Source organism: Vicugna pacos, chromosome 34 (genome assembly GCF_048564905.1).
Source record: "Vicugna pacos chromosome 34, VicPac4, whole genome shotgun sequence".
NCBI lineage: Eukaryota > Metazoa > Chordata > Mammalia > Artiodactyla > Camelidae > Vicugna > Vicugna pacos.
The window spans coordinates 19,251,895-19,278,598 of NC_133020.1; the positions used below are offsets into that span (position 1 = coordinate 19,251,895).

Consider the following 26,704-nt stretch of genomic DNA (forward strand, 5'->3'; position numbering starts at 1 on the left):
AGGCTGCAGGCAAAGGAATAAATGCCGCAGCTCCAGCCCGGTGAGCGTAGTGGACATGCTGCCGATGGCTTTTCGAAACCTGAGCCAAGGGTCGGGTCTGACAGCCCAAGCCAAGTCTACAAGCAGAGACACACAGAGGAGAAGGGTCGTTCTGGCTGAGGGGGCTGTTCCGGGCTGTTCCGAATCCAGAATCAAGTGAGGCCGCGTGGGAAGGGGATGCCGGCAACACCCCCCGCACCCGTCTGCCCTGTTCGGTACCGGTGGACAGCGGAGCGGGCGGCCCCGCCCACAGCGGCCAGCCTGGCCGCCACGGAGACAGAGCTCCCGTCTGCTGGCTTCAGGGGACTTGACCGTCTCAGCACTGATTTCCCTTTTAAAGCTATTCTCAGGGTCGGACTGTCTCAAACATACGCGAAGAGGAGTCCTTTGGGCTTGGAAGTCGGCTGGCTTACCCAGACTTCCTCCCCGTTCCAACCCCCAGGCCCACTCTACCAATACTCTCTTCTTAAACTAGAAAATCATTATTTACATGCTATAAGGTGCAAGTCTCATTCTCCTCCCAGCCCTAGCCCCTGCGGCCCATGGAGAGAAAATCTCCCTGCCTTCTCTGAGGAAGTCATCTCCATCCTGCTGCTGTCCGGGCTTCCGGGGCTGCGTGGTCACCCCTGAAGGGGCCGGGCTGCAGCCCCTTCAAAGGGAAGGGTTGCCTCCCCATCCCCAGCCACGTGTGCCGGACTTGGGCGACGAGGGAGGCAGGGCAGAGTCTCTGCACGGAGCAGGCAGACCCACGGGGACCGGGCTGTGGGACGGGCTGGGCTGCTCAGTGGGGTGGGGTCAGTTCCAGAGTACAGCCTCCTCGGAGAGAGGCCCCTCCTCTCAGCACAGGGGGACATTCTGCCAGGGCACCTGTCCCCTGCTTCCACCTGCAGGCTTCTAGGCCGTCATGAGCCCATGTGGAACTGAAGTCTGCTTAGCATATTATTTTTGGCATACAAGGCTGTTTCCCCCTAAGGTTTGGCCAAAATAGGGGAAGGAACAAAATTTGGCAGGCTAGGGCAACAACTCAGCCCCCACTGATGGAGAAAAACAAACAAACAAAAAACCAAAGGGAAGAAGCAGAGATAGAAGGACAACAAGGCAGAAACAGGCCAGAACACGTTTGGAACCCCTCCTGTGGGAGGAGAGGAAGAGGAACAGAGTCCACGGGGAGAACCGGACTCCTCTGGGACGGAAACTCCTACAAGGAAACCGAGATCCGACGAGAGGCTATCAGGCAATCAACAAACCCAGGCTGACTTCCGTGTCAGGAGGGAGCAGGCAGAAGGGCCAAACTACCTGGTACTGTCCCCGTCAGCAAACCCGCCCCTCCCACCCCACCAGGCCCCGAGGGTGGGAAGGAGAAAAAGTCAGAAGGCCCCAGTGGCCCTGGAGCTCCAGGAAAAGTGGAAAGTTACAGACTGGGGGAGAGCCTGCCGGCCTGTTCCCATCCTTGTTTGTCAGGTTCTCTCATTCGCTGCCTGTCTGAGCTTAAGGGCTGGTCATGGGGAAAGGAATCTGTACCTGGCCGTCTCTTTAGGCTCCGAGACTCCCGAGAACTCTTGGGCCTGGGCCTCCCTCCATCCTGTGGCGCCCCTCCGGGCCCAGAAGAGCGGTCCATGCCAAGTGGGGCTCTCGGTCAAACACGGGCTGCTCAGCCTTCCTCTCCCAAACCTCAGAATTCACCACCCACTGGCCCACCAGAAAGCCCTAGGACGTTAGGGGTCGAGGAACCTGCTGAGTCCTGGCCCCATCCGACACACTGCGAGTGAGGCCGACTCATCCGGACTTGCGTCTCAGGAGAGATGCAGCTCCCCACCTCCCTTCCACTGGCAATCCTCTACTCATCAGACCCGTTTCTCAACACGCGATTTAAAACCAGAAAACCATTCTGTAACCACTTCGCGGAGGACCCGGCCTTGCCTAGCGCTGGCCAGCCCCAGCCCCCGGCCTGCTGCAGGTTCCGAGAGCACCCTGAACTGGGGGGGGGGGTGGCGGGGGCTGCCCATGTCTGGGAAGGGGCCAGAGAGAGGGGAAGGCTTCCAGACAAAGGGACCCGGAGCAGATGAGAGCCCTGCGTTAGAAAGGGCTGCAAGGAGAGGCTCTCCCAAGAGACTGCCGGAATTCTTTAGCGGGTCTCCGGGTCCCTGCTACCCCAGTGCAGACCGTGACTTCCTGCCCACTGCCTCAACCTCTGTGCTGAGTGCCAGCCTTGCCGGGGAGGGGAAGCCCCTTGGTTCAATTGCATTTTTTCCATCATGATGAGGATACCGGAGTCAAAATGGGAGCCCGATGACCTTCATGACTGAAGAGGTCCCTGGGCCTGAGACCCTGGGGCCAAATTCCCCACCTTCCGCCTGGGAGGGGGCTGCGGCCTCCTCCCCACTCTGCCTTCCCCTTGCCAATGAACGGGCTCCCAAGCGGAAACTGTACGGTTGTGAGGTATTATGAGAACAAAAATGTGAACCATTTTCTTTTGTAGCTATTGATTTTTGTCCAGTAAACCTGAGGTAAAGATACTCTGTCTTTGAAGGATGTGATCAGAGAGGAAAAAAAAAAAAACCCATGAATATGTTACCAGAAGAAAACAAACTCTGTATGGAAGGGCTTTTCCAGTACGAAGAACTCCTATCTCAACCATCTACTTCAGGACTTGGAATTTAAGCAGTAAAATAATATATTATAAACACGTTTATAAGATAGCAGCACACGGTGAGACATGACAGCTACGCACTGTTAACGTGAGTGACCATGAATGTTCTTAGCTTCTTAGCAGCGCAAAAAAAAAAAAATAATAAAAAACTGAACATAATAAAATGAAAAATAAGAGACCCTTAGATTTTTCTCCATCTTAAACCCTCATACTACGAAACAAGGCAGACTCTGTGTATAAAATAATTCTTCAAAGTAGCCCTGTTCTGATTTTTTTTTACTTAAAAAAGGCAAATATTTTAATAGCTTCATTACCTGTCAATTATAATTGTGCAAAAAAAAAAAAAAAGTTGGTGCTCCAACCTCTCTGCGAACTGAATGCCTCTAAGACGTGGAGAGGAAACAAAAGAAATTCAAGTACGCTGAATGCAACTTTGCAATGAAATCAACAACAAAAAAAACAGAACCGGGAACAAAATGCCACTCTGATGACCTTTGCACCAGCAGTAAAGTTTCTTTCTGTGTCCAAAGGAGAAGTACAGAGGTGGGGAAGAAGATCGCTCTGTGCCATTGAAATGGTAACAGATCTGTGTTTTTAGGCTTTTTCCGAAGGAGTGTTGTGATGGGAATTTCAGCGGAAAGGGATGTGTCCTGAGTCCCAGTGGGGATACGAGAGGATGTGAGATACAGGATGAGAACAGTAACCCAACGGGGGGAGGGGGGGACAGGAGAAGAAGGGAGGCAGCTACTCTGCATGATTTGCATAAACCATCCCATCTATCCCTTGGGAACAATTTTTCAAAGTGCTTTTCGAATGGAATGGTTTATAACAACGCTCGCCTGTGGACCAGACATGCCAATCAGCACCAAAAATTCGTCTGTTTCCGAATGAGGGATGCCAAGGTCACATGACTCTCTTTTAACACGTCAGGAGAAAAAGGTTCCATTCCAGATCCCACCCTCGGGCTCTGTCTGCCTCCATTTCATAGGAGTTTTTTTGTTTTTTTGTTTTTGGAGGGGGGTGCGTGGGGGGTGGCCCATAGCTAGATTGCCCCTTTAGATAAAAATCGGGTGGTGTCCGTAACGAACCATGTTTGGAAGAAGCAGCAAGATGTCCGAAAACACAAAACCCAGGATGCAATGACCTGCGTCCACCGGGCAAAACAGCACATCTGTTAGGTAGCAGCTACTGTTGACAGCAAACGTTCTAGCTAGAGACCTAGCAACGCTCTTGACTTGGTTACAAACAGGCAGTCGGGGCAAGGGCGCTTCTCCATCCAAAATGGTTCGATCGCGTTTAGACTATTTGGTAACTCCCTCCCCACCACGTCCCTCCTTATTTCTAATTCCTTCTCGAGTTCATTGCTTTGCACTCTAATCATGCCACAAGTGGCATCCGCAGATCCTCCAAATTATCCTACAAAGGGTGTATACATGCTAGTTCATAACATGAAGGAAAAAAAAAGCCTCCTCTAATTTGTTCCCATATTGCAGGCGTACATTTTTTTCTCTAGCTACTTTGCAGGTTTTCCTGTAAGCATCTTACTATTACTTTTAACATAATCAAACAATAACTGTTCGCATAGATAAGGGATTCCCTTCTGTTGTACTTCAAATAGGCACCAGATGCTTTTAATTATTCCGTTTTTATAGGACCTTTATCTCTCACTTCTAAAAGATCTTTCAATATGATCTAGGTAGGGGGGCAGAATTTTTTTTTTAAGGTTTCATCCTAAAACATAAGAGAACAAAACACAACCGGAGAGACGGAGAGTACAGATTGAAAATGTCTCTCCACCGATCGGCCCGCCCGACATCCTCACAGGTCAATATCCCGCACATCTGTAGGGGTGCTGGCCTGGTCCAGTTCATCCTCTGACTTGGATCCGTCGCCCTGGTCCTGACGGTACTGCTGCAGGCTGTTGAGGAGCACCACCTCGATCTGCTCCTGGCAGGCTTTGAGGCAGTCCTAGAAGGAGAACGGTGCAGACCAGAGCCATCAGCAGGGTCAGCGGGAGACAGAGCATCTTACACACGCGAGTCCAGCCTCGCCCAAGTCCACGCATGCTTTCTGGTAGGAATTTAGACAGTTACAGAAGGTGCGTCCTCTAGGCACCGTGCAGCCTCACCACTCCAATGGGGGGGGGCACGGAGCAGCAGCATCAGCACCTCTGGGAGCGTGTTGGAGGTGCAGAGCCTTGGCCCTCTCCAGACCAATCTAGCCGGAATCTGCAATGGTAGCAGAAACCCACAGAAGCCCAGGGGAACCGTAAGCATAGGAGAATCTGGCCGGCACCAGCAGAGATGCGAAGCCACGTTCCACCACGCAGTGCCTGGTCATCAAAGGGCCAGCGAGATGCTTCCTGCTTGGGACGCTGGGAGGTGCTGGGGAAAATGGAACAGCCAGCCCCCAGACAGTGAGACTACACGAGACGCCCCCCACATGGCACCTGAGGGACAGACAAGAGAATGGACTGACCTGTACTGACCCCCACATCCCCTGCAGAAGTGCTTAAAAACCGGCAGATCTGTTTTTCTGCTTGTTTACCATTCCCTTAATGCTCGTAAAAATACAGCACAGGACATTTACAAAATTCTGGACAGCAGAGCCGTCTAATTTGGGGAATAAGCAAGAATTTGCAGCGCTGCTTTGATATGTCTGTATTTGGTAGGGAAAATTCAGAGTGTGTTGGCCCCAGGCAGAAGCTTCTGTCAGCTGGGTGCCAGGGGACACAGCAGCAATTCGTGGGTGTCACTAGGGAGGGGCTGCGGTTGGTGCCAGCAAGCGGGGTGTGAGCTAAAGAAGTAGCTCACACAGTAGGTATTTCCCAGCCTCTCTCCTCAGCAAGGCTGCTTTCCTGCCCCTCTTCTGCCCTCTCGTAAGCAGCGTCTCCACACGGAGAACACGTGACACCACTCTGCCGGGGTGTCTCCGAGGTCTCGTGTACGATTCCCTTTTGTCTGTTTCCCTGTGTACTTTTCGCTGCCCAGAGCTCACTGTTTGCCAAACACAAAAGCGCTGTCTTTATTTTCCAAAAGTCTAAAATGAAGTTGGGGTGAACTACTCAGGAACAAAGTTATTTTCCTTCTCTGGCCTTGGTTCCCCCACCTGTAAAATAAAGCTAAGGAAATGAGGACCAACCAAGACCATTTAGGTAAAGTGCTAGGTTCAACGCACCAGGTATTAAGAATCATGAGAAGTCAGTCCTGAATCTGCAAGAATCCCCGAGATTTCTTTGAAACGAGGTACGAGTGAGCGTCGGCTCAGGACAGGGGAGGCAGGCACTGCATCAGGCAGCAGGGATGGAGTGTCCGGCAGGGCAGAAGTACCCCGGCCGCCGAGCTCTCCGTCCACCCTGAACAAGCAGACAAAGAGCCAGGGACTGACTGCCGAGGACCCACCAGCATGTCTCCGTGTGGCCTCTTCTGGTCACGTCCTCTGAGCTGCCTGAGCCCCTGACCGGTGATGAGGAAGCTGACGGGACTTACCCGCCACCCACCCCCTGCTCCTCCTCCAAGGCCCCTGCAGTGGCTGGTCTCTGGTCCCCCCCTCACCACTCACGAAGGTGCTGCACGGTTAAACCTAAAGGCATGATGCTTGTCGGGACACCTGCATTTCCGCGGGAAGATACCCGAGACCCGGAAAACCTTCCCATCTAAAAAAACCAATCTGAATGTTAACAAGGGTAACAAGGCAAAAAACGATGACATTCAGAACTCCTCCCGACCATCCCCTGGGGAGCCCCCGGCCAATCCTATCCAAGTCTCCTTCCTCGGATCCTCTATCTTGGCCCCATGGAGAGGTCATCTGGGTCAGCACCCCTGCCACCCCAACAATTTGACCGACTCAGGATGCCTAGATCATCACTGCGTTAGCCACACCGGCTTCCGAGATAGGTGGCCCTTCAAATGAGGAGACAGGGTGGTCCAGAGAGCTGAAGAACTTGATCTGGGGCCACAGAGAGTCTCTCTTTGGGTCACCAATGTTCCTACAGTTGCTGGCATCCAGCCTTCCCTTCCAGCAGCCTGAGACCCTAAAGGAAGAATTTGGAGAAAGTCCTACAAGGAGGGCCAGCACACTGGGCAGTCCCTTCAAGGAGACTTCAAGATAACACAGGCACCAAATGTCACATTTACATAAGTTCCAGCCACAAACACATGATAAGCTTTCCTGAATAGAACGAAGGAAGATTTCATATGAAAACACCAACCCTCCTTTCAATCAAAATCATTCCTGACCATGTTTTTTGTTTGTTTGTTTGTGTAATTTATTTTTTATTGAAGTAGAGTCACTTAACAGCGTTGTGTCAATTTCTGGCGTGCAGGCAGCACAGTGCTTCAGTCACACCTGAACACACATAGACTCGTTTTCATCACAAGTGACCGCAAGACATTGAGTGTAGTCCCCCGTGCTGCACAGCATGGACTCGTTCCAGCTCTTCATGTTTGACAGCTCTTACTTAAAAAGGACGACTGCAGTGGCTCCCACAGGAATGAGGCACCCTGAACCCCAGAGGCCCATCAGTGACAGAGCTGGAAGCTGATGTTCTCGGGGCGGGCTGTGTCCCCGTTCCTGGCAAGCTCTGGGGTCTCCATCTACCCCTCCTCTGGTTCCACTTCTGCACGACTTGGCTACCAACAGCCCGAGTCTCAGCTGCGAGGACCACTCAGCTAGATGAAAAATGACCTGTCTGGTACCAGCGACGTTGAACATCCTATTCCGTGACCGTATCATGAGGGAAATCAGCATCCCCTTCGTTGAGACAGAGCCCACAGCCTGCACTGCACTCCCAGCGAGCGTGCGCCTTCCCTGGGTGGGAGCCGGTGGGAAGTGAGGGGAGAGGGAGGGGGCGGGGCAGCAGGCCTTGCTCGAGGGGCTCCCAACCTCCCTGGCCGGCAGGACGGTGCCTGGGACTGGGGGAGGGGGGGCATGACCTGGATGGAGGAGGGGGCCAAGCCCCAAGAAGGAACTAAAAGGGAGACAAGCTGCAGACCCTGAAGGGAACAGGAGGCGAGGCTGGGGAAGAGCGGGAGGGCAGGGAGGCGGCATTCTACGGTGACACTCGACCACCGTTACAGAACCTGACAGCCGGGGGCTCCAGCAGGTTTCTGGAGGCCCTCACTCCACAGCTGGACCACTGATGCTGGCTCATCCCCCAGCTCCATCTAGTTAAAAGCTAACCCTGGCCTTCCAAGGGCGAGCCTCCAATTCCAGAACCCTCTTCCCCACATCCCTCTGCTGCTTCCGGGCTGTAAGGAAAGGCAGAGCAGAGAATCTCCAAGAAAGAGGGACACGGACCACATGGTCCAGGAGACCCCGGCAGCGCCTCCCACGGAAAGATGCTCCTTGGCTTCTGGGCGGCCTCCGAGAGCACCAGCCATTGTGTCGCGATGCCCCAAATTAAGCTGATTAAAAGCGGAGCCACAATGCTCGTCTGTCAGCCTGGACAGGTGGCACTCCGCAGCACTGGAGGTCGGGCAAACCTCCAGCCCCAGTGACGACGTGTGCCCCCCTCGCCCGCCCCCCGCCCCGGAGCCCTGACAGCCGTGTTTGTGATCCCCACTCCTTCCACGGCCCCGACTTCCTCTGCTTGCTGGCTCCGGCTCCGCGCCCTGCACCCTCCTCGGCCTCCATGAATGGACGGCGGAACTCCTACCATCAGCGCTCAGTGTCACTGCATCACGGCATTGTCACCACACACGCACTGCACTCAACAGGGGGACAAAGGGCTGAATGAGCCCCAGACCCGCGGCCAACTCAGGCAGAGACAACTTAGGAAACTGTCTCATTCTTCCTTCCTTCCCGGCCCGCTTGGCTTATTTCCTTGAATACCAAATGAGGCCCGCAGAAAAACGAGGCAGGAGCGGGCGGCATCGGCCTCCAAGTCTGTTCCATCAGCTGCCCCACCCCCTGCTTCCCTTCCAGAGACTCCTCTGGAGGGCCCTGACCACAGGCCCCATCCAGTCCACAAAGGATGGTCCCAGCGACCCAAGGGTCTTCAGGGCAGGGTGTGCTATGAGGGCTGAGAAACCAGTGAAGCTGGGCACCCTACAAACAACACGCTGTCCAAACCAAGTCTTCTGCGGCTCTGCAGACGGTTTGTTGATAGCTCACTGACAACCAGGACCATAATATGCCAGGATGACCCTAGGGGAGGGGTATCCTGGAATCCTCTCTGCGCAACGTGTAAGCCCGCGACAGAGTTCTGGGGAAACCAAGGTAGAAAAGGATAAACACAGACCGATGACTCTGGTCTATGCCTGTTCTGTTCCGTGTCTTCCAGTGATGTCACATCCTAATGGCCCGTGAGCCTCAACCAAACTTGTGCACTAGTGACTTAGGAAAACTGTGTCATGGAACAGTGAAGTGACTCACTCCAAGATAAAGCCACATAACGTTCAGAGGACCCTGGCACATCGTTAAAGTTAAGATGTAGCTAGCTTTCCAAAAGACCGGGGCGGACCAGAGAACTAAAAACACCCCTGAAATCCACCTGCCCACCTCTGTCCTCCACCCCTTCCTCCCTCCTCCTCCCTCCCTCTCACTCTCTGGTCAGCAACAACCCCCGGCGACAGGGGCAGGGGCTCTGGAGAAAGGGCTGAGTCAAAGCCGGGTCTCGTTCAGAGTCCACAGACAAGCCAACAGTGAGATGAACGCTGGTGCCAAGAGCGAGCAGGATGCCGAGGAGATGGGAGAGGCACCTCGATTCTGCTGGGGAGGGGACAGTGCCGGTCCCCCCTTGTAAACTTACCCTTGGCAATGGATGCCCCCTTAGATGGTCCCCCAAAGCCAGAACAGCCTCTCTGGCTGGTGTCTGTTTTTAGCAACACTTCTGAGTGGAAGGAAAGAGTCCTTAAAATATACCACCCTCGGAGACTTTTATTCCCTGTAAAACTGTCAGCCTTCTCACTCAGCCTTCTCTTTGGAATGAAGCATTCCGGTTTATTTTGGCAACCAGAGCAAGCAACAGAGACCAGCTTTCTCAGAGCCGCCTGGGTCCCTCCTATCAAGGCTTCCTGCCGCCCGCCAGGGAGCCAGGGAGACTGGTCTGGCCATTTTGGGGGACTCGAGGGGGCCCTCTGTCCAGTCTGATCCTGGATGATCTGTGGATGGAGGACACAGCTGGACGGGGCCCCCTGTGCCAGGTGCCTGGGGCTGCACAGAACTGCAGGGTCTGGGGTAAAACGCCAGCTCCTCCCAGTTCCCGTCCGCCGGGCACCAGGGCTGGCAGGGCAGCCCGAGGGAGGGCTCAGTGCAACCCTCTGGGCACTTTACCGTGTGGCCCCAGGACATTCCCCGTGTCTGTGTATACACACAGCTTTTTGTTGTGGCAGAACACACATCTCACAACATTTACCTTCTTCATCATTTTTTTACGTGCATTCGGCAAGTCCCTTCACTGTTCATCTCCAGAACTTTCCATCTCTCCAAATGGAAACTCCATGCCCAGAAAACAGCTGCTCCCCATCCTCCCACCCCCGGGCCTTGGGAACCTCTATTCCACGTTCTGTCCCTTTGAATCTGACGACTCTAGGAACCCCGTACAAGCGGACTCATACACTGTTTGTCTTCTTGTGTCTGGCTTATGTCTGTTAACACGTTCAGGGCTCGTGCTGGTTGACGAATATGCCAAAATTTCACTTCTTTTTAAGGCTGACTAATATTCCACTGCGTGTGCATACCACATTCTCCTTCTCCATCCCAAGGACATTTTCTATCACTAAGTGATGAAAACGTGACAGTCCCTACTCCGTGTTTCACAGGAGGCCTGGAGAGCAGAGCGCCTTCCTGCGGGCTGACCTCCTGCTGCATTTATAGCTGCCAACACGTCACTTCACCTCCACTCATCTGCGAGCTTTACTGTTGCTTCTCTGTACGATCATGGCGTTTCCTGAGGACAGGAACCTCACCTCTTATGTTCCACGTGCTGCCCACCACCCCGACTCCTCCCGCACTGCCTTGGGTCCCTGTGCCTTGTTCACAATGTGACAACCTGTGCCCAGTGGGCCTTTAATAAGCCCTCCCAGGAGTGCAGGGAATCAGCGCTTGGAACGCCCTGCTGCCTGTCTCCTGAAATGGTAAACAGAGTCCAGGAAGCAAAGACTCACCTCCCTCAAATGCCAAGGCATCCTGAAGTCTCGCCTCTCCCCTTCCTGCACTTGGAGCTTCAGCTCTTCAGAGGGGACAGGCCGAGGGGCGGGAGGAGCCCTGGCGCCTGGAGGTCAGCACACAGCCAGCCGGCCACTGGGGACCTCCCCAGGGAGGGCGGGAGGGAGCCAGGCTCTGGGGACCAGAGGTAAGCTGGGAGCTTCCTGAGGTCTCGAACTGTTCCCTGAATAAGTGGGATGTGCATGCTTCATTTTCAAACATGAAAATGTTTAACCCCAGGCCCACTGGTGAGAATGAGGCACCCGAGTGCTCACATCTCTGTTCCACAGCTGAGATTTTCAGGAAGAACCTCTAAGCCAATTTTATATCCAGTTAACCGCGTCTGACTTGAATGCAGCCTGGCTACACAGTATCTGAACCGGGCAAGCAGTAATTCCAGTACGAAACAAGAGACTGGTTTGCAGTATTGAAAAGCAAGGCACAGCCCACGAGCTCGAGGGGCACCCCGGAGTGACCTCTGACCACCTAAAGCCAACAAAAGGTGACCGAAAGATACGGGACAGGCCAGGGACCCGGTGTGCAGCCAGCCCGTCCGGGCGCACCTGTAATTATCTGGAGGGGGTTACAATGGCAGGGCTCAGCCTCTTGTCGCGGACATTTTTGCCTCGGGGATCGAGGAGGGGCTGGATTTTCCGCAAGGCGGCCTTAACAGGAGGTCAGAAAAGGAGGGAAGCGTGCTGCTTCTGTAAAGGTAAGTTCTGTGTCGAGAGGATTCGAAGAGCATTCTCCACGGGAAGGTGCGCTGGAGGGTCTTTTCAGGATGTATTTGGGAGAGCATGCTTTAAAAGCCTGTTTGGAGCCAGCACTTTCTGAAGGGGGGTAGATAATTGGCCACATGTATATACACATATATATATGCATATATATATATTTTTAATGGAGGCACTGGGGATTGAACCCAAGACCTCCCGCATGCTAAGCACACACTCCACCCCCAGGCTATACTCCCCTGGAGCCAGCACTTAAAAAGCACATCTAAGAACTGCCTGGGGGGAAGGGGGAGTTCGCCATTTCCTTGAGATGGTAATGAACGCCAAGGCAAAATATGGGGGATGGGCTAGCAGTGAGGAGCCAGTGAGCTGCAGCCTTGGGAGCTCTGACATTTAACCTTCTGCTCAGCATCCTGGGTGCAGGCACCAGCCGCAGGCCCGTAAACCACATTTACCCCTGACCTCAATATATTCCCACAGGAGGGCACTCAGATGCCCCAGAACGTCCCGAGGGGGTGACCGTGAAGTTCCCCTGCATTCTCGAGCCTCTCCATGGTGACGCCAGAGGGCCTCAGAGCTGACACCCCTCTGTCGAGTTGCTTTAAACCAAAGGCCTTTTACAAACAAAAAGATCCCTGCACTGCAGCAGGGGAGGAATTCCAAGTTCCCAGGCGGGGCAGGCTTGGAGCCTCCAGGTTCCTGTCCCAGCTCTGGGAGCCCCCGCCCTTGCCCCCGGGCCCAACCCGTCCTCACTGCCTGCCTCCCTGACCTTCAGAGTCAACGGAATCAAGCAACTGGGACCTTCTGAAGCCTGCAACCTCCAACCAGCCGAACCAGAGCCTCATTAGAGCCAGGTCTGGCCCCAAACCTCTCCTCTTCTAAGGAGCTCTGAATTCTGGCAACCAGGAGTTACAGCCTCCGAACTGTCCACAGGGCACCCAGAATGGAAAAATCTATAGCTAATAATAGTTCCTTGCATCTGTCTGGCACTTGTACTTATTAAAGTGCTTTTTAATCCATCATCCCCTTGAACTAAAGGAAAGTGAGAGGCGGGCGGGCCTGAGAGGTGGGCGGGGGCGGACGCCGTCCTCCCACGCCCTCCGCTGCGGGACAGCCTCGCTCTGGCCGAGCCTTCCAGCCTCGGTGCGTGTGAGCGGACGAGAAAGCTCCACACTGGAGGAGAGGCAGGCTGAGGATTGTACATAAATGGAAACGAAGCAACAATTCAGACGGATGGGGAAGCCCCAGCCACAAAGGAAACCAGTAAACAGCCCTCCCGCCCCCTCGGCCGGCCTGCTGAGTTCTGTCCTCCAGCTGATGGCACACGGGCTCCAGAAACCTTAGCTGGAGGCCTTACCTGCTGAGTTCTGAACGACCTCAGATGCTGATCTTAGAAAACAGAAACCAACAGCAAAGGGACCTCTGACACGGCATCTCGCACCCACTGGCGGAGGAAAGAGACGTCCAGTCTTAGCCGAGAGGACGGGGCCACCTACCACGTCCGTGTTGGTGATCTTGGCCAGCAGGTCCACCAGGGCGTCGCCCGTGAGCGAGCTCACGTCCTCGTCCTGCTGGAGCCCGCAGATGGCGGCGCCCACACTTCCAGTTGCGATCATTGACGGTGGGTACATGGCGAACTTGAAGTCTGCGGGAAGGAGAGGCAGGTGGTCAGGGCACAGGGCCGGCTGGATGCAGGAGCTCCCAGCCTGAAGATGCGCGGCTGGAGGATGGCAGTGGACCAGCTGCCCGTGAGCCCTGACCCCACAGACGCATCCTCTCCTGTCTTTCCTCCCCTGGACGCCCTTCCTCTGCCCCACAGTGGTGGTTCCAGATTTGAAAGGAGGAGACTGAGCAGGGAGGGTAGGGCTGATCTGAACACATGCAGTGAATTCGGAGGACCCAGGCTCCTCCCCACTCAGTCCCACGATGCTGTAATGGGTTGGGCTGTCCGGCTCCGGTGGGCAGGCAGGTGGGTGAGACGTGGTCTCCCCTCCCTGGGGCTGATGGCGGGAGTCCAGCAGGGGCTCTGAACCCACGTGCCATATAGGGGACACGGGCCCAGGGCTCCAGATGTCAGAAGGAGGGGGCGGTAACAAGCAGGTACGTCTTAGGAAGGATGACAGTTCTGATGTGACTTTGCCATGTTCTTGGGACGAGCCCCAAGGACTAACGTGGCTCAAACCAAAAAAGATGATTTTATTTAAAAAAAAAAAAGGGGGAAACGAGGTGGCATTTTACACAATCCTCCTTTTCCACCCAAAGCCAAGGGTCCTCAGAACATCTGGAGAAAGGACAGAAATTCACCAGTGCGCTCGGCACTGACCGCTGCATCTGAGCAGATGGGTGACCTGGCTAAGATGTGATGACTCTCAGGCCTGAAGACCCCACCTTCTTGCAGGGGGGGTGGGGGTTGGCTAGAGAGAAGTGGGAAACGAGGACAAATCCGAGGGGCTCAAACGCCCTCCACCCCCACCTCTCTGAGAGCAGGAACAAAGGAGGCTCTCCCGTGATTGCCTGGGGACCTAAACATCAGTTTCTTCTGATGGAGACCAAGTCTGCCACTGCTGCGCGTCGAAGGAGGTTGAAGGATCCCCACCCCTCGCCCCTCTTCCTGCTACTAACAGCTGCTGCCTGCCAGAACGTCCAGTACCTGACACGTTCCTGCCCGTGTCACCCACGCGTCACCTATGGAAGGCGCACACAATCGTTACCTTAATGTTGGGGCTGAGAAACCTTCTGACTTTCCGCAGCCCCCCCCACCGCCTTGTGCTGACACGTGAAAGAGGTCACAGTGTCGTCCCTCGTCCTAACTGAAGTCCCGGGTGGAGAGAACCTGCCACGGGGGGCAGGGGGGCTCTCTCTAGTTTTGCCATCACTCTAGTGAATTCATGGAGTGTGGGGATGGAAGGCTGGGGGGTGCGGGGCCGCTGCAGAGGGAAGACGTGGGTTACACTTCCAGCTACAGCAGAAGCACTAGGCTGACCCCGCAGAAACAGTCCCAGCTCACGCCACCCATTCTTGCTCTTCTGTCAACGAATTCCGCTGAAGCACTTTTCCCAGTGACCCCACCGTCCCCATCAAGTCAGGGATGTGCTCAGAAACGGTGCTGGGTCGCAGAGCCAGGCCTGCCCGCCTCCCTCCCGGCTGAATCCTACGAACACAGCAGGCCTGGCCGCCTGTCTGCCTGTCTTTCTCCTTGGCCTTCTTTTCTTCGCCCACTCACCGTTTCCACCTCTTGAGGGCTGTCTACTCTGGTTTTCCACCCAAAACCTGCTCTCCAGTATCTGCTGTCCAGAGCCCCTCTCGGTTCCCTGGACGGTGGCGAAGCCAGCCTCCCGCTCTGCTGTAGGTCTCATCACGAGTGTTTCTCTGCCCAGTAACCTCGTTAGCTTCCCCTTGTGACAGTCACAATGCAGAGGAGGCCGCCAGCCCATGGCCCTGGGCCCACACCGGCCCGGGGTGGGAGCAGCTGGCAGGGGAGGGCAGGGCGGGAGGAGATGCCCCCGCCCCCACCCCCTCCGCCCAGCCTCAGACGGGGAAGCCCACCCCACACATGCCTCTCTTGGTAGCCTGCTGCCTGCAAGTCAACTCCTACTTTAAGCAAATGAATTAACTTCTGCAAGCTGGGGGTTGTACATGGATGGTCCTGCGGTGCAGCCGGTGCTGGAGTTGCCCCCAGGACTGTACCCCGCTTCTTTTGTGAGGAAAATGCAGAGGGAGCCCATGGCACTGATGGGGCAAGGAGCAGCAGGGCCCAGGCCAGCCCCACAGCCGCCCCTTGGGTGCCTGAGCAACTGCCCAAAGAAGGCAGCGTCCCCGCTGCAAAGCCAGGCCCAGCCCCACCCCAGACCCTGGCAGGTGACTTGGTGACCCCTCCCTCCGAGCCCCTGGGCTCCCCGCTGTCTAAGGGGGGGGAGTTAGACCCGCTAACTAACTAGTATTCCTGACTTCAACTCATTGGCAGGTCACCAAGTTCATCGGTGGGTCGTGACCGTGTAGTGTTGTTGTTGACTGGAACACAACAGAACAGAAGGCATCGGGAGGTGACCCCGAGTAGTAAGAGTAGAAACTGTCTTAAGAAACTTTTGTATCGGTTGATGTAGCTGATGTGCCCCCTGAGCGGCACTAGAAGCTGTGTTTCTTCCTTTATAGTTTGGGCCCACAAGCTGGAAGATACTAGGTTGCCTAATCTCCCAGGGGCCTTCCAGCTCTGATTTGCTTTCACTTAAGGCTCTGGAGGAAGGATGACTTCCAAGGAAAAGGATGAGGAAGAGAGGACAGGACACAGTGCGGCTTCCACCAGGCGGCAAGAGTCGCAAGGCGTCTCCCTCCACAGACCCGTTCCGCCCGGCCTCAGGGGCTGCCCCAAAACCACACCCAGGGACACCGCCTCTCCGCTGGTAGGGGAAACAGCAGAGAGAGAAACACCAGCATCAAGCAGCTGAAGGGTCGTGCCCTTCCCCTAGCTGACCCTCCACGCTCACCCGTGGAGACCTTAAACTTCGGCTACGTAACAGTACTGAGAAATGTTCACAGTATCCACTTGGGTAGGGTGGGGGGGGGCCAAAAATAAATCAAACTTCATGAGCCCATGCTACAATTGTCCATACATACAGAAAAAGAGAAAAAATAGAAATGCATATCCACGCACGCAGGTTGGGGGGCTAAGAGGATACGGAGAAGGTGTATGTAAATTTCCCACCATCAGGTGAAGGAAATATTTTATTTTAGCAAAAATAAAATACTGAGTAACACTCTCCCAGAAATCTCTACATCACTGGTGCAGGAGGGCACACTCAGGGGTGAGGGTCTATGCACCCTGAGCTGCCCACCTGGAGAGGTGAAGCGTGCCTGGCTTTGTAACACACCCTCTCCCTTCTCCCCCAGCAGAGTGGGACACAATTAGCTAACGAGGGATGCGTCCAGATCGGACAATTTCTCTGAGACGCAGAAAGCAGCGTGACAACACGGCACGGTGCGTTCAGAATGGCTAGGTGACTTCGAAAGGGACTCCTCAAAGAAAGGCAGTGCCCAAGCGGCCAGGAGCATCGGAGACACTTAAGAGGACTCCCCAAGGAGACGGGAGAGTTTGGGCCCCGCATCTCCAAGCCCCAGAAGGTGCGGGCCATGGAGGCTGGTCCTACCACCTCCCAGCTGTGCGAAGCCAGGCAGATTAGCCGACCTCTCTGAGCCTCTGTCTTCTCACCTGCAAATAAGGGTGATAGTTCTACCCACCTCCTAGGGTTGTTCTCAGGATTTAGTGACGAGAACAGCGCCTGACTCAGGGTAAGCAGTCCGCCACCACCGTCACTGTCATCACCCCGCTATTCTGACCCCTGGGGCTTCCTGCGGTATTGGATGGCCAATTCCGACTGTTGGAGATTCTGTTCAGGATCTGCAGGGGGAGGGGAAGGCGCCTGGCTTCTCGAGGCTGCAGGCTGGTGCCAAGAGCAGGCCTAGCACAGCGAGGCCGGGAGGACGAGGGCTCTGCACCGCCCAGAAGCTCCTCCACTGTCAGGGTGTGTATGTTGCAACAAGTCCCCACCACCGCCTGCTGCCTTGTCAGAAACGGGCGAGACCCAGGGAGGCCCGCGCTCTTTCGGGTGTGGTCTCACCCAGAGCTGAGGCCCCACGTGCCAACAGCTCGGACCTGACCTCCTCCCTCCCCGCGAGGTGATGGAGGCAGGGGACAGCCCTGGGGGACCCCAGCTCCACCGACCAGCACAGGCAGCCCTGCTGCTGTTTGCTTCCTCAGGGAGGTGTCAACAAAAACCAAGGTGACACCCATCAGTCTCCAGACACTTCCTTTGCCGGGTGAACCAATGACACCCGAGAGCCTGAGTGACTTGTCTCACGTCTGATGCCGGGCCTGGGCGTAAGATCAAGGCAACTGCGCTCTGCAACCTGGGCTTTTTAATGTCTTAACCAGGTGAAGTGCTCAAGGCCCCCCCCTCCCCACCAGGAACACAGGGTCTTCGTTCCTATCTGAACTGGGAGAAGAGTTCAGAGGAGGAAGAGCTGACTCGAGTCCAGGCGACGGGAACCCGTCCCATCCGGGGACCGGGGGCTGCGGGACCCCGTGGAGCTCCTTCCTTAACCTCCCAAGGACCTCCTGGGGCCCCACTGGGCTCCTTAATCTGGGCAAGTGCAAGAGAAAGGCTCCATGTTCATCGGCTTGGCAAGATTTCACTGGAGAAAAGGTTCTGAGCTCAGCAGGTTTGAAACTGCAGATTGAGGTTTGTCCCCAGTTTTGGCTCAGGGGCTGAGGCCTTGATGGCCAAACGAGCGCTGTGCTCTTGTTCACCACTAGGGGGCGAAAGAGGGAAAGAGAACCCAAGATGCGCTTCTTCCCCTCCTCCAACCTGCGGTCAGTGGGGGCTGCAAAGGCCAGAAGCCAGGGTGCTCACTGGCCACAGGACGACGCTGGCGGCTCACACCTCACCTGCCGCCCCCAGAGCAGGCTCGGCACACCCAGTCCTCGTGGGGCCGGCTGCCTGACAAGCTACGGGGGGTTCAACTCCAGAGGCCTGGGGGAAGTAGGGGGCTGGGTGAGGGCCAGCAGCCTGCCCCTCGCCCACCTTACAGCCAGACCCAGACCGGCCCCACGCACGGAAGAACCAGACTCCCCGCTCAGCAGGCCACTTCCCCTCGGCCTCTCAGTGGTGACGGCAGCTCAGAGGCCCATGGATGGAAGTGGTTTCGACTCTTCCTTCCACGTTCCAACCACTCAGACAGGCCTCCCTTTCAGGACCAGGGGCCAAGTCATGCACCCTCTCTGGGCCCCCACTGTCCCGCTATAACCTGGGGGAGGAGAGTCACAAGACACCTCTTACAGCAGGAAGGAAAGCATTGGGGTGTCTTCACCACTGGGGCCCAGGCCCTGGGGACCCTGGGGGGGAGGGCACTCGTGCACTGGACAGCCCCTGATGTGCAGGGGGGCTCCTAGGCAAAAAGAGGAGATGCGGGGCACCATGGGTAGGGAGGTTAAGCACCCTCTCCCCCACCCTCACACCAAGTTCAAACTCAATGCCATTGGCTCTTCTAGACTAACTGGAATCATCTGTTGAGCATGACATCATGCGTCAAGAATCTCCCTACTCCAGCGCGATCCTGAGTCATCTCCATGGTCTCCTTCCTCACGACCTGGGGGCTCAACCATCCGAGCCACACCAGGATGCTCAGGCCCAGTCTGCTTCCCAGCATCCAAAGCTCCAGGGAGGGAGTGCCCAGCGCTGGCGGTTATGAAGGTCTCCCCTCAACCCAGCGCCTCCAGTGACCAGGACCAGCCGGAGTCTCTGCCCCAGGAGCTGTTCAGGGCTGAGCAGGGAAGGAAACAGGGCACCCCCCACCCCATCTGGCAGCACGTTAAGCCTCAGCCCTGAAAACGAAGACGGCCTCCTCCCCTTTCACACACACGGGCTCCCCGCAGACTAGGGGACCACTGCCAGCTCTTTCAAAAGCAGCTTTTCCCCTAAACTGGCCACAAGGCCTGAGGGTCGGCTGCCACCCTCTCCGGATCTGCTGGGGCCTCTGTACCCCTGGCTGCTGGAGCCCTTCAGCTCCAAGGCTGTATACCCAGGGTCCATGGGGAGGAGGGGGTGGACAGAGCAGGCTGGAGGGACCCATCTCCCTGGGGTTCTGTCCCCGGTGCCTGCCACTTGCCGACCTGTCCTGGGCACTCGCCCATTCGTCACACCCTGGTCCCAGGATGTGGACTCTCATCTAACTGGAAGGTGTTTCCTTCAAGAAAAGCAGCCCTTGGCTTTCAGACCATCAGGCCAGCTGCCGTCAAGCCCCTCGTGGTGGGATGCCATGGCACCCAGCCATTCTTGCTCGCTCGAGGGCAGATCAGGGGACAGAAAGGCCTTCCAAGACAGGCTCACCCCTCCTAGACCCAGAAAATGTCTTGAGAGCCTCCCGGTGCTCTGAGCAGCCCGCCCCTGGGACGTAGTCCTTGGCCTGTGGTTTCCGTTTGGTCGGAGGAGTTCTGCCCGCTCTGGCCCAAGTGAGCTCCTCTCTCTTCACGACTTCCTCTGCTTCCCCTCGGACCTCTGTCCTCAGTCCCTGAATCCCAGGCTCCCTACTCTGGCCCCAAACTTGGCAGCTACTCCAAGGATCTGGGCAAGAAGGCCAGGAGTGGGGGATGGGATCCCCCAGTTTGGATAATGGGCCTTCACAGAATCTGGGGATCTGCTGGTAGTCTGGACAACGCCCCCCACCCTCCTGACCCAAGTCAGAGACCAGAGAGGAGGAGTGGGTAGGCAGACCCCAAGAGCTGCGCCACGTGGGAGACGAGGTCGCAGCAGAGCGCTGACGATCGAGCACTGGACCATGTGGCGGGAGTGGGGTGCAGGGTCGGGGGGCGGCTGTCGGAGGGCCAGAGAGAAAAGGGCTGGTGACCCCTTCTCCACAGTGGATAGTGACAGCAGACAGGAAGGGCCAGCTGGGCCTGGGAGACAAAGTAAGTCAATACGGGGCTGACCCCTAGGGCGCAGGCCAGACAGCAGGAGAACGAGGGGGAGAAAAGAACGGTCACTGTCTGCAAGGCAGCGAGGACGCCCGCGCGGCGGACTCTCCCGCGGGGGGGCGCGGGGCTGCAGCGCAGGACTAGGGGAGCTCAGGGAGGGGGCCTGCCCTGGACTCCCCCGCAGGCGGCTGGTCCCTGCCTCCAAGCCAGCCAGGCGGAGCGCCAGGTCCTGCTGGACCCAGATGGGGGCGGCTGGGACGGTCACTGTACCCGCCCTAGTCAGAAGAATCAAAATCAAGAGATACTTTCACAGTCAGCATCGGGGCGTGCTGGCTGGTTTATGAAGGACTTCCCTGCACGCCGATTTTCACTTCCACAACCACCCTGAAAAGGTGGTAGGATCCCGATGCAGTAGGCACGTTTTGCAGACAAAGAAGCTGAGGTTCAGGGAGGTCAAGAAGCCTACCCGAGGTCACCTAGTAGTAAGTAGCAACTCCCGACCTTTTGACTGTGGACAGAGCGATGCGCTGCTGCAGACGCTCCTCTGCGCAGGCTGAGTAACATGTAACAAGATGCTGAAAGAAGTCCACCCCCACGACCCACTGACAACTCAAGCACACACGCCCAGCAAACGCGAACCCTGGTCTCCTTGGGGGAGAGAGCTTTACCCCGTCACATCTTTGCCTAACGTTTGATTGTGAAAACAGGACCTTCTGACGTCTCTGCCTTGGACAAGTACGGATTCAGAGTCTCTCCCATGGCTGCTATCATTAGAGGAAAAAAACGGCAGAAATTGGCCAAGGTGCTGTGTGATGAGACAGTATCAAATCACTGCCTTCAGTTTATTAGGAAAACGCACAGCAAACAAGGCCTATGTATCAATTGTGGGAGCAACCTGGTGGGTGTAGAGCTCTTACGCCAAGAAGCTTTGCAGAAGCTAAAGGCTGTAACCAAATCCAAACAGTAACACGTGGAGGGGAGGCACCAGAACGCAGGCTCAGGACGCAGGTCCTTGCTGAAAACCCCACAGGTCCACCCCCACCCAGGAGAGGGGGCAGCCAGAAGGCAGTAAATGCCCTACAGCCGAAGAGAACTCCTCCAGGGCGGCCCGTATTTATCTTGACAGTGTTCCTTTAACCTGCACTTGCCCCTGCTCCCCCCACATTTCCGCTTGGGCTTATCCCCAAGCCATCCTTCTCCTCAAAAGATTAAAGATTTAAACACAAGCCGAGAGCAGTATATGTAATCTTCAAAGAGCGCTGTAGACACCATAAAGAATATTTTAACAGGCGCTGGGTTTTTTTCCCCCTCACCACACCTGTCCTCATAAACCATTTATGAGTTTAGCTGAGAAAGAAAATAGACGAGCTCAGATAAAGGTAGGAAAAAGCCAACCCCAGGATGAAACCTTGGACTCGAGATTACGCAGGAGAACCCTCTCCAGTAAACTACCCCCAACCCACAGAAGTGAGGGCTGCAGGCTGCCTCCCCCAGGATCCCATCCCCCCATCCCCCTTCCCCCAGCCCAACCCCTGGAGTGGCTCCTACCAGTGGCGCACAGAGCAATGAAGGTCTGCGCGTGCTTGCGGATCAGAGACAGCTTCTCATTGGGCTGGGGGAGCTTCCGAAGGATGTGCTCGATGAAGTCGTGGGGGGTGACAGCTGCCAGGTTCCACTTCAACTTGCCCAGCACCACCAGCTCCCACTCCTGGCGAGGGAGGGAGGAAGGCAAGGGTCTAAGAAAACCCACAGGCTGACCTGGTGTCCAGGGCCTGGGGGGTCAGGATCTGGACTAGTATCAACAATGCTTATTAGGACGCTCCCGGACTGTGAGGCGGGCCCATTTATCAAGCGGCCCTAAAGCTTTGAAGTCGGTGATGAGCTCAGGTAGCTGGTGCCAAGACAGCACTTGCCTCTATTTTGCCTCTCTGGCTCCCTCTCCCACCGCCCCCCCAACCCGGACTTCCAGGAGAGGCTGTGGCCCCTCCCACCCACCCACCCAGAAGGTCGTACCTACAGTAAGCTAGCGCCAAGGTCACTGTGGCCCTTGGGTAGGAATTTACTGTCTATGCCTCTTTGCTGCATTAGCAGTCTTTTTAATCCTCATGGAAAAATGATGTACACGGTTAAAGCTCAAAATTAGGTTTCTTGGCCCAAATCCTTGGCAACCAATTAGCTTGCTTGTAGTTGGTGCCAAAAAGCGCCACTTTTCTCTGCTGTTCCCACTTTCCCCTGGACACATGATGCAGAAATCTCGGGGAAATGATACTCAGACACAGAGCACCCTTCCCCTTAAACGTTTCACGGGCCTTTGTTATCACGAAGGACCAGATGGTCACTGGCAACCCCATTCTGCAGCTGGAGGTGGTTCAGGGCAGGGTGAAGGTGCTTGTTCAAGGTCATGGAATCCCGCAGCTGAAATGCGGACGCAATGCAACCCTGTCTCTTGTGGGCCTGTCACCAGCAGCCCACTTCGTGGAAAGTCTTGTTTCTCTCCCCCTATTGAAGGTACCTTTGGAGGAACTGTGCTCAAAGGGAAGCAAACCAAAAAGAAAGCCTTAAAAATACGTGCGGTCAGGGGGCGAACAGGCCTACTGCTTGATTACCATCAGACAAACGAGAGCAAGAGACCAGCTCGCCAGTGCAGCCTGCTCCCCTTCCCCCTAAGATCCTGACCTACTGAGCCTCATGTCCCCCCCCCCCAGGTACCAGCTGGCTGTGTGGTCTGGGCTGACTCCCCCCATCGCTGGCCTCAGCTTTCTCATTGGTAAAATAGGACTCCTCCAGATCTCAGCTCCAGGATAACGAGGCAGGGAATGGAAAGAGACAGGTTGGTCTGCAGCAATATAAATTCGCTGAGGAAGTCCTGGAAAATCTGGGGTGTTCCAAGTACCCCATGTTCAAACACCACCATATTGAAACAGTGAAGCAAAAGGATGAGCCATTTTCCTGGTCTCCCATGAGAAGAAGAACCGGATCCCAATTCTAACGGCTTTTCCTTTCCCGGCTTTAAAGTTGGCCTTGGCTTTTTACGGGAGGTTCAGGGTAAAATGCAATAGACACAACCAGCGTCCTCCAAGATGGCCTGGAATTCCAACCCCGAGTTCCCGCCGGGAATGTGAGTATACACCACTCGACTTGTACCATTATTAAAGGAAGCAGATCTCCCAGAAGAAAGCACCTTTCTGGGCCTCTCGGACCAAACCAGAAGCAGCTGAAATCTGGCTGTTGTTCAAAGGTGAGGTCATTCATGCCCCTCTGCATCCTCGGAGATGCCTCCCCGTCTTTGCACATGTCTGCCGCTAGGTGGCAGCACATCCCCAGGAAGGAAAGCTGCTCACAAAGAGCTCAGTTCTGGCAGCCAGGCCGGCCCTGTGGACTTCGGGCAGGCCCCGGCAGCGAGGAGGGGGGGGGGGGCGGGAAGAGGGGCCCCTTTCCCAAACAGTTGAAGAGATAGGTGTGCAGATCCCTGAACATGGGCCCCGGAGCCGCTCTACCAATGTCACAGGGCTGCGACTGGGACGTTGTAAGCACAAAGCTGCAGGGGACAAGAGTCCGAATGGATGGGACAAAGGTTTGCTGGCAGAAAACCAGAGTCCAGACAGGTCCCCTGTGTCTGTACAGAGGTCACAGACCACTGGAGCTAGGAACCCAGGCCTCAGAATCCTCCGACAAGGGGCCAGATTTGACTGCGCTCAAAAGTCAATGAGCAGATATTTAGTGAACAGCTACTACGTGCAGGTTGTCTTGAGAATCTAAGAGATCCCTAAGACCTACCTTTGAACTCCGGGGTTCTTAGAAGGCACACCACACAACACGCTCCTATCATGTAAGGAGTCCATGACTGTCTCAGAATTCAGTGATTGGAAATTTGGGATTTAATTAAAATATTACCACTGTGTTTCATGCCTCCCCTACACACACACACACACACACACACACACACACACAGGCAAATGAATCTCACCAACACAAACCTTGAGAATCTTATCCATGGATGTAGCCTCAGAATTACTTAGCACATGCCCAGCACACAGTAGGAACACAAGAAGTCTCATAGTAAAGGAGAGTGTTCCCAGAAGTGAGAAAATTCCAGGGATGGGTAATTTGGGGGTCCCAAGAATTTGTTTTGGGAGCAGATGGTCGAAGCAGATTAGGCTAAGGCCCGGCAAGGAGGAAGAGCAGAAAGGCAGGAGAAAGGAGGCAGTCATTACCAGCAGCTCCTGAGGCTTGATGGAGTTGTCTGTGTAAATGCACAACTTCTCGGCTGTCAGCGGGATGGTCTCTTTCAGCTTGGACGCCAGGAACATGCACACGGCCCCCAGAAGCTGCAGGTGGGTCTTCGGAGTTGGGACTCCAGCCAAGAAGCGGTCCAGGTAATTGATGGCCAGAGGGAAGACCTCTTCCTCACACTTCTGCTCCTCGCAGACCTACGACACGGGTGGGAAAAGGTCGGGGTCGAGGGAGAACGTCGTATCAGGAAGACAGAATTAAAGAGGAAAGCGCAGTCTCTGGAACAGGACAGAAATTGAATTTTTGCGGGGGGAGGGGAGTAGCGTAAGTGGTAAGACAGAAGGCGAGGAAATTGGGGTAAATCTAAATGGCTCGCCCGTGCTGGGGTCCTCTCCGGGAGCCTGAACCCTCCTAAGGGAGGTGGCTTAGAGGCCGGGCGGCTGAGGCCGCGCCGCGCAGCAGCGCCGGGCCCGCCGCCCCCGTGGGCCGCGCGCTACTCCGCACTCGCTCACTCACTCTTTTTTGGATTTCGTCATCTTTTCAAAAAATCAATAAAAATATTCTGGAGGCTCCGGGGGTCTCGTTTTTGGTCCCATCCGGACCCCCAGACCCCTCTCTATCATTCCCGACAATTGAAAAAATTGTCGGGGAGGGTCCCCGCGGCCTAGGCGCCGCATTTGGGGGGGTGGGTGGGGAGAGGTGGGGAAGCGAGGGGGAGGGCGGAGGGAGCGAGCGCCGCGCAGCCTGGGCGGCCGGAGTCGGAGCAGGGGAGACGGGTTCAAAAAATAATTAAAAATCGAGGAAACATCCCACACCAGCCCTTTTGGCATGAAAACCCCCCAGAGGCCTCCGGCTTCCCGAAACGGAGGTTTCGGGTGCCGGGAAGGTCTGTACCGCGACCCCTGGGGCTTCGGATCCCGAGGGGAAACTTGCAGGGGTGAGCGCCGCGGCGGGAGTGTCCGGCTGCGGCCCGCAAGGGCAGAGGCCGGGGACGGTGGTGACGACTGGGGGACAGACGAGGACGGGGAGCCGCGGGAGAAGAGCGCGGGGGGCTCCGGCCTCTCCTTCGGGGGGGCCCGCTATCCCCCCTGCACACACCTCCTCCCCCCTCCTACCCCACCCAAATCTCCGCACCCAGGAAACTGGAGGCCGAACCGTAAGTAACCTTGGCGAGGTGGGGGTCTGGGGGGAGAGCACTATCGGAAGTAGGGTGGCTGGAATAGTGGGGTGCGAGGGGGGAGCGGGCGCCGGGTTCCAGCCTCTCCACCCCGACTTTACAAAGCAACATGGCGAAAGCCCGGCAGGTCCGGAGCCGTGCAGACGTGGGCACACGGCTCGCTCGGCAAGGGTTCTGAGCAAGGGGAAAGAAGTGGTCCTTTTGGGTTCCCCGAAAACACACGTTCCTTCAATGTGACTTCCGGGGCTCCTGAATTCCCCGTTTCTCTTCTCCTCCCTCCGCCCTCCCCCTCCCCCCCCTTAGTGCCAACGCGGAGTCGCGACCACATGCGGGGACCTAAGGCTCGGAAGAGTTTGCCCTGGTCTTGGGGGGGAGCTCATTTTTTAACTTTGGGGACTGGGCTCACGTTCCTCCTCCTTTCTTCAAGGCACAGAAAGCTGCCTCGGCTTCGCAAGACAGGTCGGGAGGAGGGTGGGAAGAGGAGGCAGCCACATGCAGGCACACGCGCGCGGGATGCTCCCCCACCCCCGCCCCAGGACAGCCTCGCTTCTCCTAGATTTTTCTCCTTCCCCCCTCCCCCTCCCCTAGTGAATCTCGCACCCCACAAGGAACAGAAAGGAAGCCACGCGTCTCGCCAAGGGCGCGGGGTAACCTCTCGCATGGGAGCTGGGAGACGGGCGCCGAGGCTGCCCTCTCCCAGGTCCAGGGTCCCCGCGTAGGGTCGGGGGTCCGGGCAGGGACAGACAGAGTGCCTGCCTGCAGACTTACCTCCAGCATCCAGGTGGCCACCATCCTGCGCATGTAGGGCTGAATGTCCTTCTGCACGCACTTGAAGTAGGAGCACTGGGGAAGGTAGCGCTCCTCGATGGTGAGCAAGTTCTGCAACACGCGGTCGTCTTGGAGCAGGTTGGCGTCCGGTACGGCTCGGCGGACCGGGTCCACCTCGCAGCACAGCAGCTCCATGGCCAGCTGGGCGCCCACTCGCTCCCCTGCGATCTCCGGACTGGAAAAGTTAGGGGGTTTTTTGGAGGGGGGAGGGGAGAGTGTTCCCCTTACCTCCTTCCTTTGGCTAAATAAGAGGTTTTCGGGGAAAAGTTAAGGGCAGAGAGAGAAGCAGAGGGGAAGAAGACAGGAAAGGGATGGGCGGTGGGAGAGGAGCGCCTCGGGGGCCGCTAACTCTGCCTGCCCTCCCCTTCAAACTTGTCTGCTCTCCCCAGCTCGCTCTGCTCTCTGCTCGCTCTGCGAGGCAGTGACGCAAA

The 26,704-nt window shown here is 56.2% G+C and overlaps 1 protein-coding gene across 1 annotated transcript; it reads right to left on the bottom strand.

Moving 5' to 3' along the window:
- CCND2 (cyclin D2) lies at nucleotides 1-26,704 on the bottom strand. The gene is made up of 5 exons (XM_031670765.2): nucleotides 26,214-26,704; nucleotides 24,250-24,465; nucleotides 21,584-21,743; nucleotides 13,065-13,213; nucleotides 1-4,657 (listed from the first exon to the last, which is right to left on the bottom strand). The coding sequence occupies exons 1-5, from the start codon at nucleotides 26,406-26,408 to the stop codon at nucleotides 4,508-4,510; spliced, it is 870 nt and encodes a 289-aa protein (XP_031526625.1). The 5' UTR covers nucleotides 26,409-26,704; the 3' UTR covers nucleotides 1-4,507.